At 43.1% G+C, this 14,657-nt stretch overlaps 1 protein-coding gene across 2 annotated transcripts in view; it reads left to right on the plus strand.

Moving 5' to 3' along the window:
• Positions 1–2,189: 2,189 nt before the first annotated feature.
• Positions 2,190–14,657, plus strand: part of Armc2 (armadillo repeat containing 2) — a 109,133-nt gene continuing 96,665 nt past the window's right edge. The window contains exons 1-2 of one of the 2 annotated variants that reach the window (XM_013115731.3): positions 2,190–2,685; positions 9,171–9,426. In XM_013115731.3, the coding sequence (XP_012971185.2) occupies positions 2,604–2,685; positions 9,171–9,426 (338 nt within the window). In that variant the 5' untranslated portion in view covers positions 2,190–2,603. The remainder of the gene's footprint in view (positions 2,686–9,170; positions 9,427–14,657) is intronic. The other variant, XM_013115733.3, reaches the window with a different exon arrangement.

Consider the following 14,657-nt stretch of genomic DNA (forward strand, 5'->3'; position numbering starts at 1 on the left):
TTAAAAGAGCCACGCCTCATACGTCAAGCCTCTGTATGCTGAGCCTACCCACGAGACGGCTTTCTCAGGCCCTATGTGGATATCTGAGACCCACATTGGGTGCCATATGCAAAGATTCTTTTTCTGTCCCACTAGCCAGCTCCCAAATAACAACATGGAGACTTATTATTAATTATGAAAGCTTGGCCTATAGCTTAGGTTTGTTCCTAATTAGTTCTTAAATTAACCCATTTATATTAACCTATGCTCTATCATGTGGTGTTGCCTCTCTTTTATTTTGTACCTCCTGTTTCTCTCTGGATAGTGACTCTGCCTTCTTCCAAAGTCCTCTCAGTCCCTGGAAATCCCTCATAACCTCTTTCTAGCTATTGAGTGATCAGGTTTTTATTACGCAAATCACAATACATTTTTATGCAGTGTACAAGTATCCCACAACAAATCTCTGCAAATAAAAGCCACCTAAAAGTTTATATTCTTTTGCATTGTGTGTGTGTGTGTGAGTGTGTACAAACACACATGCATGCTCCCTGAAGTTGGAGTTACAAGTGATTGTGTGCCACTCTGTGTGCCACTCTGATAATTTGTAAGAGCAGCAAGCATTCTTAACTTCTGATCCATCTCTCTAGCCCCCCTTTCATTTTTATATCAGAGAGTTCACAATATTACAGTGTTAATTTACCACTTACATGGTCTCCTTTTAACTCAAAAATCCAGAAGTTCAGTGGAGTATTTTCATGTGAAGATTCTGAAGTTGCTCTTGATGCTTAGTGCCCACCACATCTACTTAGGGAGTGCCTCTCATTACCGTGGGGTGAGACCTTGGTCCAAAAGACAATATTTATGTCTGTACCGTGGCGAGATGGCTGGAGTTCGACACCAGGAACCACCGTTCACATGCCCTTCTACTGGCTATATACTTGTGCCCAGCTTGGAGATGGTAATTTTGTAATCAGCTTACTGCAACTTTTGGGGAGGTCCCCTGTAGACCCCAAATCTGGGGTGAGGGTTAAGTAGATGAAAAGTGAATTTCTATTGGCTATTGTAGTCTGATACATTTGATGTTTTTCACCCAACATCATTTAGAAAGATATTGAGGTTGAGTTAATATCAGATTATCAGTCATAATAGCAGAAAAATCAAAAAACTCTACCTAACTCTCCACCTAGGGTCAGATAAATAGCATTGTATTTTTAAAAGGCCACCTAGAGACCCAAACGGAGTTATATTTTATCACATCTCACAAACTGTGAAATCAAAACACTAGTCAAGGCTTTCTATGCAACAGGCAATGTCCTTTATTGGACAGCTGAGTCTGGTGACTAGCAAATGGGACTTCATAGGATAGACCCTGTTGAATCACTGTTGGGGATTTCAAACCCAAAGAACATGAATATCTCGTTTTGGGTCCTAAACTTAATCAACTACTGAGTTTTCACTGTCTGCGATATGGGAAATCTCGTTAAGCACTTGGAAAACTTTTTCCTTCTTTAGTTCTAGGTGTCATTTCTCATCAAACATAATATGTGTTCAATATAGATGCTATTTAGTCATTCTTTACAAGACATTTGGCACCGCGGGATATGGCATTTTTCCAGTGTTGACAACGCTTACTCTGAAAATCCGTATATTTATAAACCATGGTGTAAACCTAGAGCTTATGCCTCGCTTGTATTTCACAAATATCACCTAATGATTCAGTATAGGAGCAAACAGAATCAACTAGAAATGTAAACATGGGACTCTTTTTCCCCCTCCCACTTTGGGTCTGGGCTGTAGTGATTGACCTTGGCAACCCTAGACTTTAAGCGCTCTGGCACTCACCTGATCTGACCTCGGGTCCCTAGTTTCTCAGTTGTGAGCTTGTTCTGTAAACTGTTGAGTGCTGCACAAATGCACAGAGTTAAAAATATCCAACAGGTTAGCATTCATTGCTACATCGCTTTGTTTTTATTTTGCACAGACCACAATTCAGCAAGGCACATACAGGATAACACCCCCTTATGTATCAGAGAGCGGAGGTTAAGGAACGGGTTCCAGGTGGATAGTGACATCCATAATCAGAAACCGACTCTTTCTCCCAAACATTAAATTGTTCCTCTTCTTAATGGAGGCTCGGAGATCTCACGGGGAGAAGCAAACATGGTTGAATACATTGTTGATGTAAAAGAAGACTCCTCTCCAACTAGCCTCGCCTTTTCCCTGTGGGTATCCTCCCGCGGGCACTCCCTCATCAGCCTTAGCCACGCCTCGGCGCTGCTACGCATGCTCAGCCGGATTGGCGCAGGCTCGGCGGTGGGAGAGTGGAGCAGGGCCGTCCCGCCCCTCTCCGCCCTTCCTCTCTGTTGCTGCTGCCTTGCCGAAGCAAGAGGATGAGCTGATCTTCGCCGGTGTCTGTGCTTCCAGCGCTCGTCATAGGTGCTTTGAGTCGAGCCCGGAGTCCCCCTCTCAGGACCTACTCCAGCGAATCCCGCATCGCTCCGCGCCGGGGATCTGCAGGTGGACCGCCCGGCCTGCAGCCGAAGGTGGTTTGTGTACGGTTACCATGGAGACGCTGGCCAGCCTGGCAAAACCAGTGCGCGGGAGGGCGGGAGGGTAAAGTGAGGATGCTTCGGCGCTCGGCCCCAACATGGACCAGTGGAGGAGCCGGCTTTGCCCAGAGTGAAAGAGCCGCTGTGCGCACGGGAGGTGAGGAGTCCCCCGCAGGTTCACCAGGGACCCCTCTTGCTTCTCTTTTCTGTTCCCATAGGGTCGAGTGATGCTGCTGCATACTCTCAGGTCCGTACAGGTGTCAGATTCTGTAGTACTGAGCTTTTAGTCAGTCGCAGGAGCCCATTAACACTGGTTGGATGAGAGAGTGGTAGATTAAGGGTTTTTGTGTAGGCAGGCGACCTAGTCAAGGTCACACGGAGCAAACTTGGACTTTTCTAGGTAACAGATACGTCCTCAAAAAAAGTGGAACAATATTAATTACATCATATGTGTACAGAATGCCTCTTATGACCCATGCCATGAGTATTATAGCGGGTTCTTACATCTCATCCCAACTTCACATCTTCTAACTTGGTATAAAAGCAAGACACACTATTTGTAACCCATTTTGTGACTCTCCAAGGTTCTGACTCACAGTTGGTGTTGATTTGGTATACCTTACATCAAGTAAAGCCATTAATAAAAACTTGTTTTCATCAAGGACAGCACTCTCCACTTGAAAATTTAAATTTATGATATATATGAAAAACGCTGAGCAAATGTCATTCTATTTTTATTTCTCGTATTAGTGCATATTTTCATTCATAAGAAATTTTTCTTGCTTCTTTTTATCACATAGCACTTGGACAATAGTTCTTAATGTTTCCAAGGTTTAAGCACTGTGCTAGAGCATATGGGACATTTCATGCAATGCTAAAAACTGCTTAAAAAGGCCATCACTATTCCTGCTTTTTATAGGAGAGGACACAAGCATAGAGATGTTCAATACCCTGCCCAGGGCCACAGAGCTGTAGGTCATCAGAGGACTTCAGCACTTGCTCTGACATCTGTGGTGACATATTATGATTTATTAAAGCTTGCCTGAGGATTCAGAAACCAAAGTCATACTCAAGATATAGAGAGCAGGCAGTGGTGGCACACATTTTAATCCCAGAACTCAGGATTAAGATGTAGATGGATCTGTTAGTTCAAGGCCACCATGGCCTACACAAGAGTGAAGAGTAACAGAGCTCACGCCTTTGATCCCAGCATTAGGGAGGTATATATGACAGGAGCAAGGTCTCAGAGCTGCCATTCAGTCTCAGGATTCTCCAGCCACGTTGAGGAGAGCATAGCAGTCTGGGATTACAATCTGAGGTTTGGTGAGCCAGGACTGCCTTTCAGTCTGAGGTAGAGGTAGGAGCTAGTGACCTGCTGCTTTACTTTTCTAATCTTCAGCTTGAAGCTTGAACCCTAATATCAGTCTCTGGGGCTTTTATTTTTCCTGTTACAGACATCTAAGCATGTTTCTTACCTATTTGGATGCTCATATTAACACCAAAGTAATTCAGTCATGGAAAGGGTACTGAGTGTTTAATTTGCTGGGAAAAGAGTGTGCACCTACAAACGCTGATTTTGGCAATGTCGATAGGGTGATACTATGGTTAGCAAGAACGATCTGGTTCAGGTGCAATTAATAGCAAAAGTAAAGATAGGGCATTTTTAAAGATATATTTGTTTGTTTTATATGTATGAGTGTTTGCCTGTATGTATGTATGTACACAATGTGCATGCAGTGCCCTCTGACACCAGAAGGGGACATCAGATTCTTTGGAACTGGAATTGCTGCTATGCAAGTTTTTATAATTAGGTATAAAATTATGTAAATAATGACTATGAATTTCTTTCACATCAATAAGAAATATTTTGTTTTAAAAATAACACATGGAGCTGGAGAAATGGCTCAGTGGTTAAGAACACTGCGTGCTCTCCCTGAGGACCAGGGTTTGATTCCCAGCCTGTGGCTCAGAACTACTTGTACATCCAGTCCCAGGGATTCCAATGTCGTCTTCTGGCTTCTGCAGGCACTGCATGTGTGGGGTGCATTGGCATATTCACAGGCAAAATACCCATGCATATTAAAACAACAACACCCTGTTACTCTGACACAGTTTTCCTCCCGCAGATAATGTTTAATCTCTGTGGTCCCATTGGATACCACAGACTGAAGACAGTGTGATGCAAGACAGGGTTTAGCTTGCTTCTTCTCTCCAGACTTCTCCCCTGGCTTCTTCTGGAAGGGCTCCTGGCCTCTCTCTGACCCCCATGGGTCTGCCTTTGGTCTCTCCCTGTCTTCTCGCATGCCAATTCCTTCTGTCCTCAGTGCTCAGTGCTGTTGCCACCTCTTTTTCTCAACTTGCCATCACTGTCATTCCTGAATCTCAGGCTTCCATACATGGCTCATTGATCACACAGCATTCGTTAGTCCCATGCTTTTGGGCAACTGGAAAGAGAGACAGAGCTGTATGTGAGAGCCTCGCCAATCAAAGGCCAATGTGAAGTTCAGTGTACCTTTACAATCTACCGCAGCAGATACATCCAGTTAAAGAAGATGTGGAGTCTTCATCTGGGAAGTTTTGTGCTCAAGTGTGTATTGTCTTCAGCTGTGCTGCTACGGAGGTTTGGTATTCGGAGTCCCAGGGTAGGGAACAACACCAGATGCTGAGCAGTTAGTTCTACCATTGTGGAAATGTGTAAGACAGACACCAGTAGGGGACCTCATGGAGTCTGTACAAAGGCCACTAAACTCAGTCTAAAGTGTGGGAAAGGCTTTCCCAGGAAGAGTTCTTGAGGAAGTGATTCTCAGGTTGAGTGGGAGTAGTTACACAAGAACTGCCCAATTTTGTCACCTTTCCTCTCTTTTCTCCTTCCTGCCCACCCTTGCCAAGTCGCATTAGCCTTCAAGATCTTCCCTCTGTGTGTCAGCCTGTGTTTTGTTTCTCCCGCCATGCTGCTCTCCCTGTGGTCCCCACCTAGACTTCAAGCTTGGAGCGCTGCTGGGCCACACATAGCCACACATAGCCACACAGGCTCTGGAGCTCTTTCTTGGCTTACTCGGGGCTCTCTCCTCTGAGGCCACTGTCACATGCTCAAAGTCAGCCCATTTCCCAGAACCTAGCTCAAGCACTGCCGCCTCCATAAACCTGCCAGGTGCTTTCTCCTAACCTGGTGGGTAATCACATGGCCATTGCCCCCCTCAATTTCTTCTTTATATTGAAATCGTTTGGTACAAGTAAGGCTGTCACTCAGCTGGTGCATACTGAGAAGGCGCCTCCTGTAGGGAAAATGTTGGAGTGTTTTTATACTAATAGGGAAGTAATGTAACCCACAGCCTCCAAACACCCATCTATAAAAGCTTGGCCAACTGTCCTGAGCATATAGCAAAGCTTCCCTTTCACTGTTGCTTTGAGTTTCTTTGCCTCATAGAATTTGTCACAAGATTTGCTGAGATGATGTGCTCAAGAGGACTTAGCACATTGTTTGGTATTAAAGTAAATGCTCCACTGTGATCCAGCTTGCTTAGCACAGAGACAGTTTTATTATTCTCTGTCTTCCCAGAGTTCTAGGTCGAGGCCTACGCCTGTAGGAAACATACTGCCTTTGTGTCTGTTGATCATCTCTAGTAGAATAAGCCCAGGAAGGCTTTATAAAATTAAGATTTCTGTGGTATGATTGTGTTATGGTTCTGGCATGCTTTGTTGTAAATAGATGCTCACACTCTAAGTAATTATTCTTCAAGTTGACTAAACCCACTGATAACTTACAACTTATCTGATAATGGCTTATAACTTAACTACTGCAAAACAAAACAAAACAAAACATCCTCTTTGCCAAAAGAACCACAATTGTCACCAGTTTATTCATACTAGTAAACATTTCTAAGTTTGATTTAGCTAATATGTTAACATAATATAATAGCCAGAGAGAAACAGTACAGGTCATATTATTGTACCCATTCTTACTAAATAACAAGGTGGCACTTGGGAAGAGACAAAGAAAGTTGTGAACATGTATATACATTTCTGGGGGAACGGTGTTTTTGAGACAGGGTGTCTCTGTGGCTTTGGAGGCTGTCCTGGAACTAGCTCTTGTAGGCCAGGCTGTTCTCAAACTCACAGAGATCTGCCTGCCTCTGCCTCCCAAGTGCTGGGATTAAAGGCGTGCACACCACCACCTGGCCATTTATACACATTTTAAAAATTGTTATTTTCATGTACATGGACGTTTTGCCTGCATGCATATCTGTCCACCGCATGAAGTGCCTAAGGAGGCCAGAAGATGGCCTTAGATAACCTGGGACTAGAGTTGCTGATGGCTGTGATCTACCATGTCGTTGCTGGGAACCAAACCCAGATTTTCTGAAGAGCAACTGGTGCTCTTAACTGCTGAACCATTACTCCACTCCCCCCCTCCACTTTTTACAACCCCTTTACCTACATTTTCCCCAGATATTTGGTCAGTTTAATTACCTGTAGATCCAAATATTTTGTAGAACTCTTGGGAATTGCCCCAGTTCTTGCTCCATTGCTCTGTGTACTTTTCGATGCAAACTGAAAGCTAACCCTAGAGGACTGTGGGTCAGGAACAAGAAGCCTTTATTACTTTCCAGAGTACTCTGTTGAACCTTTATTAGTTTTGCCTGATTCCCTTTGGGCATTGCTGGACTCGTTAATGCTGTGCAAGGCCAAAGTTGTAGACAACCTGATTTAGTGTCTGGAAAGAAACCTCTTTACTGTATAGAAACTTCTAAGCTACATGATTTCAAATCACCATGGCTTTCTGTTTCTTTTTGTGGGTGTTGGGGGTTAGAATTGGGGTCCTTCACAGTCAAGTGCACAATCCCACCATTGTACTAAGCCTTTTGAAGAATCCTTCAAAATCAAGCCAGCACTCCTGCCATGGCCACTTAAATAGTATATTGTGAGGTTGAACTTATATACCAAAATAAGTATATTTTACTATACATGAAATGCAAATAAACAGATGTGTGTGTACCTAAAGCACTTTATGTATTTTGAAACAAATCCCATTGAAAGTCATTGGTAGTCTAACCTTGTCGGAAGTGTTAGAAGTAGCATGTTTTGTTTCATTTTTTTTTCTGGAGTCCTCGTTTAAACCCCAAATCCTGAATAAGAAGCCTCCTAAAGAAGAGTTGTTCAGGCAGTGACTGAACAACTGACTAAACACCTGGTGTTTAGTCAGAAACTTGTGGGTGGAGCCCAGTAGAGCTAAGTGAATAATCCTGTCTCCTATTGTGTTAAAGCTCAATGGAAAGAGTCATAATGTAGCAAATTTCTGTCTAAGGAATCACTTGCTCATGGAAACAGGATCTTTTCTGTTTCCTTGCATGGGACACAAAACATTTTCTTTTTAGTAGAAGCCATTCTAAAGTTGGATGGCTGAGATGCCTGAATAATGTATAGGCTTCTCTCTCTGGAAGTATATTTGTGTAGGGTTAGTTTTTTTATTATTTTTTTAGGATTGGGGTTAGTGTTTGAAAAAAATTAGGATTAGATATTTCATTAAAAATAATGAAAACCTTGATACCATAAACTATTTAGAATACAGTTTTAAAAATCTAAATCATTGTCAGGTTAGGCCAGTCTCTGTGGGCCACATTGGACCACTGTCAGGTTAGTTTGGTCCCTGTGGGTCATGCGGAACCATTTTTTGGGTTAGTTTGGTCTCTGTGGGCCACATTGGACCATTGTTGGGTTAGGCTGGTCTCTGTGGGCCACATTTGTGTTTGAGAAGGATCTGCTGTCTCATGGCTCTGCTGCATGGCTTTAAGTTTTTGATGGGCTGGGGAAGAATACTAGATATTAATATTTGGTATTTATCCACTAAGGACAATATCTTAATTGAAGATGATTTGAATTGGTTCATTCAAAAATAAAATGGACCATATAGGAATGAGTCGGCCATTCTTGGGGGTTTATTGGGAAAACAAATGCAGTTTGGAAGGATGCCCCATCAAGCTCCAATTTAACCTACGTAAGCCCTTTGTATAAGGGGTGGTGGGGAGGAAGAGGGGAAATGCTGAGTTAAAACTTTTAACAGAACTCCCAGTGCTTTCGGGTGGGTTTATGGATATAAGATGAGGGCTGGGGCTGGGGCAGGGCTGGGGCTGGGACTCAGCAGAGGGACGCTTGCCTGGCAGCAGTAGGCCCTGGCTTTGGTGTGTGTGTGTGTGTGTGTGTGTGTGTGTGTGTGTGTGTTGCATGCATGTATGCACATGTATGTGTGGGTGCACTTGCATGTGGGATCCAGGAGTTGTCATGAAGATGTCTTCTTCAATCATTTCTGCACCTTACTTTTTAAGATAGGGTCTCTCAGTGGATATAGAGATTGCTGTCTGGGCAAGTCTGGCTGGCCAGAGAGGCCCTGGCATTGGCTTGTCTCTGCCTTGCAGTGCTGGAGCGGCAGGCACATGCTGGGTTCTCAGCTTTTGTAATGGGTTCTGGGGATCTGAACTTGGTTCCCCGTGCTTGCACAGCTATCACTTAAGTCACCACCCCAGCTCCTGTGTGTGTGACTTTTCAGTTGTGTATAGAGAAATAGCTCAGTATATGGATGGGTATGTTTCTTTCTAAAATACTGGGTAAAAAAGAGCTTGTGTTTCTTGTATCCTGTGTTTGCAGGGCATATCTCTGAAGACCATTTTAATTTGAAAGGAAAGATGCTGTCATCCAATGATCAAAAGTTAGAAAAGCTGGATCCCTTTCATCGACCTCCAGTGCCCAAGCAGAAGACCAGTGCGGAAATCATAAGTGAAGCACGGAGTGCCTTGAGAGCAGTTAGAACCCAAAGACCATTTACACCCCGGGAAGACCAGAGGAAGCTCTTTGGGCCGGCCTCATCAAGAGCCCCAGAAAACAGGCCGCCCTCCTCCTTCAGGTATCGACACACACATTTAGGTCACCAGATTACATTCTCTCTATCTGTCCTTCCCTCCCCTGCCAAACACTGATCACTTTACTGTCTCTAAAGTTCTGCATTTCCCAGGATGTCATATAGCTGGCATCATGCCTATGGAGCCCTTTCTAATCGACTGCTTTCACTGAAGAATTCAGATTTATGCTTCCCCTATGGTTTTTCATGGCTTGGTAGCTCATTTCTCTTTAGTCCCTAGTAGTTACATCATCTGAATGCACCCTAGTCGCGCACTTGAGTTACTTCCAATGGAAGTTCTGTTTCCACATTCCATGTCCATCAATGCTCTAACCCTCCACACGAATGCTTTTGCTAGGTACAAGTTCTCAGATTCTTTGGGTAACTGCCAAGGACCCCATGGCAAGGGCAGATGGTGAGAATATGTTTGGTCTTATAAGAAAGCACCAACCCACTTTCCACGGCGGCTCCCCACTGGGCTTTCCATGAGCATTAAGTGAGCATTGCCAGGCTGCCGCATCCCCACGAGCTGGACCCTGACTCTCCGGTAGGTGTGTAGCTGTATCTTGTGCTGATTTGCATCTTCCCCAGTGACGTGATGCAAAGCATCTTTTCATGCGTGTGCTTGCCATCTGTGTATCTTCTTTAGTCAGGCATCTGTTCAAGTCTGTGGCCCAGTTTCTAAACTGGGTTGTTTGTATTCTTGTTTAGTTTTAAGAATTCTTTGAGTGGCTTCGATAGCAGTCTTTTATCTTATCCATCTTTTGTAAGCTTTTTTTTTTCTCCTACCAGACTTGGACTTCTTACTCTCTTGACTGTCTTCTGTGGAGCAGATGTTTTTAATTTTAGTATAGTTTAGCTGATCAGTTTTTTGTCCTGGAGCATGGCATCACTGCTGTGTATAAAAGTCATCACCTTATCCAAGTTCATCTTGACTTTCTTCTATGTCATCTTGTAGAGGTTTTATAGTTTTGAGTCTTACATTTGGGTCTTAAATTAAATTTGAGCTCATTTCTGACATGGGTGTAATGTCTGCCTTCCCATTTCGTGTGTGTGTGTGTGTGTGTGTGTGTGTGTGTGTGTGTGTTGGAAAGATTACCTTTCTGCACTGCACAAAGTTACTGACTTATAATGGTTCAATGTCTACAATTTCACTTTATGATGTTGTGGAAGTACTGTGTACTCAGGAGAAACTAGGCTTTGGATTCTGATATTCTCTGAGCTAGCCAATGCAGTGGGGTGCACGCTTAGGATGCTGGGCAACAGCGGCAAGCTGCAGCATCCAGTCGACCACCGATCCTGAGAGCAAACAACTCAGTCTGTACTGTGCTGCCTCGATAAGCTCTGATATAGGTAGGTTAGGGGCACTAAATGCATTTGACTTAACAAAAGTTTTAACTTAAGAAGTTTATAGGTCTTTAACTCCACTCAAAGCAAGGACACCTGCATCATCTTTGCCCCTCTGGTGGCCATCACTTAACTGTATGCTTGCAGATCTGTTCCTGGTGATGCTTTGTTAGCCAGTATAATAGCACTGTCTTGTTTCTGGCATTGTGGTATGTTTAAAAGTCAGCCAGTGACCCTCTTCTAAATCTTCTCCCCTTTAGTGTTGTTGATTATTCTGGTGTAAAAGGAATTGGTCTAAGTAATAAAAAACAAAAAACCCAGAGTCAGATATAGAGGAAAACACTGAGATATCAGAGAGAAGGAGCAAGCCACAGTCATACCTTACCTGCTTAGTGTCTCAGTAGACAAGAGAGAGAGAGTTCCTCTTTTTCTGGATTATATCCTGTTTCACCCAGCTGTCTCACTTCCTGTCTATCTGTACAGACCTTCAGACCTCTATGGTTAGCTAGTGGCTCACTCCATTCTCTGACCTTCAGACAGGTTTTATTTGTACAAGCAAGATGTTACCACACTCAAGTTCAATTTGTTGATACAAAATAACTTTCTGGAACTTTAAGATTGAATTGAATCTATAGTGTAAGTTGGAAACAAGAACTTTATTATAAATAATGTTACAACAGAAAAACTAACAATGTAACAATATTATGTGTTCTATCCATGAAATGGTCTCTCTCTAGTTAGTTAGTGCTCCTTTGGCTACCTTAATTGAATTTCTGTTTTTCTCACAGATCATGCATGTTTGGGTAGATTTGCAGCCAAGCACTTTAGTTATTATACTGCATTTCCATCTCGGTTTCTACTTGTCTATCCATGTAGGGAGACCTTGTATCCTGCACCCCTGCTATAATCAATTACTCATTCCAAGGGTTTAGATTTTGTCAATTCTGTATTTCCTGCTGAGAAGATAATGCTCTGCAAAGTTATTTTGTTTCTTCATTCCCTATCTATCTGCCTTTTATTTCCTTTCCCCATCTTTCTGAATTAACTGACTTCCAGTACACTGCTGAACATCAGCCGTGACTGGGGGAATCCTTGCCTTGTCCTTGATCTTAGTGGTATCTTAGAGGACTTCAGGTTCCTCTTACAGAGCATGGTGTGAGCTATGGGATGCTTACAGGTATTCCTTACCAAGGTAGAAAATTCCCTTTCTTTCCTGGGTTTGAGTGTGTGTGTGTGTGTGTGTGTGTGCATGTGCATGTGTGTATATGCATGTGCATGTATGCATGTGTGTGTGCCTGTATGTGTGTGTTTGTTGATAGAATCATAGGCTTTTTCTATAGTGTGGTGGATTATATTAATTGAATTTTTTTCAAGAAAAATTTTTTAAGTTTGACTTTTGACCAAGATTTTTAAAGATAATTCAAGACACTGGGTAGAGAAACTCAGTTTGAAATGAAATAGTTGATAGTAATTGTCATAGCAAGCTCATAAAGTTATGACAAAAATCTTTTTATATTTCATCTTTTAATTATTCTTACTATTATTACTTGGACAAGGCTGAGTTACAATTTACTGTGTAGTTAAGAATGACTTTGAACTACTGATCCTCCTGCCTCAACCTTCGAGTGCTCAACCACAAGTGTCTGTAATAATTCAGTTTTAGGCAGTGCTGGGGACTGAACCCAAGGCTGTGTGCATGTTAGACCACCGCTGTACAACCTGAGCACTCTTTGTACAACCTGAGCACTTTCTACAACCTGAGCACTTTGTACAACCTGAGCACTTTGTACAACCTGAGCACTTTATACAACCTGAGCACTTTGTATAACCTGAGCACTTTGTACAACCTGAGCACTCTTTCTACAACCTGAGCACTCTTTATACAACCTGAGCACTCTTTGTACAACCTGAGCACTTTGTACAACCTGAGCACTCTTTCTACAACCTGAGCACTTTGTACAACCTGAGCACTTTGTACAACCTGAGCACTTTATACAACCTGAGCACTCTTTGTACAACCTGAGCACTCTTTGTACAACCTGAGCACTCTTTATACAACCTTAGCACTCTTTGTACAACCTGAGCACTTTCTACAACCTGAGCACTTTCTACAACCTGAGCACTTTCTACAACCTGAGCACTTTGTACAACCTGAGCACTCTTTGTACAACCTGAGCACTCTTTGTACAACCTGAGCACTCTTTCTACAACCTGAGCACTCTTTATACAACCTGAGCACTCTTTGTACAACCTGAGCACTTTGTACAACCTGAGCACTCTTTCTACAACCTGAGCACTTTGTACAACCTGAGCACTTTGTACAACCTGAGCACTTTATACAACCTGAGCACTCTTTCTACAACCTGAGCACTCTTTGTACAACCTGAGCACTCTTTGTACAACCTGAGCACTTTGTACAACCTGAGCACTCTTTCTCAACCTGAGCACTCTTTCTACAACCTGAGCACTTTGTACAACCTGAGCACTTTCTACAACCTGAGCACTTTGTACAACCTGAGCACTCTTTGTACAACCTGAGCACTCTTTGTACAACCTGAGCACTCTTTATACAACCTGAGCACTCTTTGTACAACCTGAGCACTTTGTACAACCTGAGCACTCTTTCTACAACCTGAGCACTTTGTACAACCTGAGCACTTTGTACAACCTGAGCACTTTATACAACCTGAGCACTCTTTGTACAACCTGAGCACTCTTTATACAACCTGAGCACTCTTTGTACAACCTGAGCACTTTGTACAACCTGAGCACTCTTTCTCAACCTGAGCACTCTTTCTACAACCTGAGCACTTTGTACAACCTGAGCACTTTGTACAACCTGAGCACTTTGTGCAACCTGAGCACTTTGTACAACCTGAGCACTCTTTCTCAACCTGAGCACTTTGTACAACCTGAGCACTCTTTATACAACCTGAGCACTCTTTCTCAACCTGAGCACTCTTTCTCAACCTGAGCACTCTTTGTACAACCTGAGCACTTTGTACAACCTGAGCACTCTTTGTACAACCTGAGCACTCTTTCTACAACCTGGGCACTCTTTCTACAACCTGAGCACTCTTTCTACAACCTGAGCACTCTTTATACAACCTGAGCACTCTTTGTACAACCTGAGCACTTTGTACAACCTGAGCACTCTTTCTACAACCTGAGCACTTTGTACAACCTGAGCACTTTGTACAACCTGAGCACTTTATACAACCTGAGCACTCTTTGTACAACCTGAGCACTCTTTGTACAACCTGAGCACTCTTTATACAACCTTAGCACTCTTTGTACAACCTGAGCACTTTCTACAACCTGAGCACTTTCTACAACCTGAGCACTTTGTACAACCTGAGCACTTTATACAACCTGAGCACTTTATACAACCTGAGCACTTTATACAACCTGAGCACTTTGTACAACCTGAGCACTTTGTACAACCTGAGCACTCTTTGTACAACCTGAGCACTTTGTACAACCTGAGCACTCTTTCTACAACCTGAGCACTTTGTACAACCTGAGCACTTTGTACAACCTGAGCACTTTATACAACCTGAGCACTCTTTCTACAACCTGAGCACTCTTTGTACAACCTGAGCACTCTTTGTACAACCTGAGCACTTTGTACAACCTGAGCACTCTTTCTCAACCTGAGCACTCTTTCTACAACCTGAGCACTTTGTACAACCTGAGCACTTTCTACAACCTGAGCACTTTGTACAACCTGAGCACTCTTTGTACAACCTGAGCACTCTTTGTACAACCTGAGCACTCTTTATACAACCTGAGCACTCTTTGTACAACCTGAGCACTTTGTACAACCTGAGCACTCTTTCTACAACCTGAGCACTTTGTACAACCTGAGCACTTTGTACAACCTGAGCACT

The sequence above is a fragment of the Mesocricetus auratus genome, unplaced genomic scaffold (genome assembly GCF_017639785.1).
Source record: "Mesocricetus auratus isolate SY011 unplaced genomic scaffold, BCM_Maur_2.0 Super-Scaffold_100018, whole genome shotgun sequence".
Taxonomy (NCBI): domain Eukaryota; kingdom Metazoa; phylum Chordata; class Mammalia; order Rodentia; family Cricetidae; genus Mesocricetus; species Mesocricetus auratus.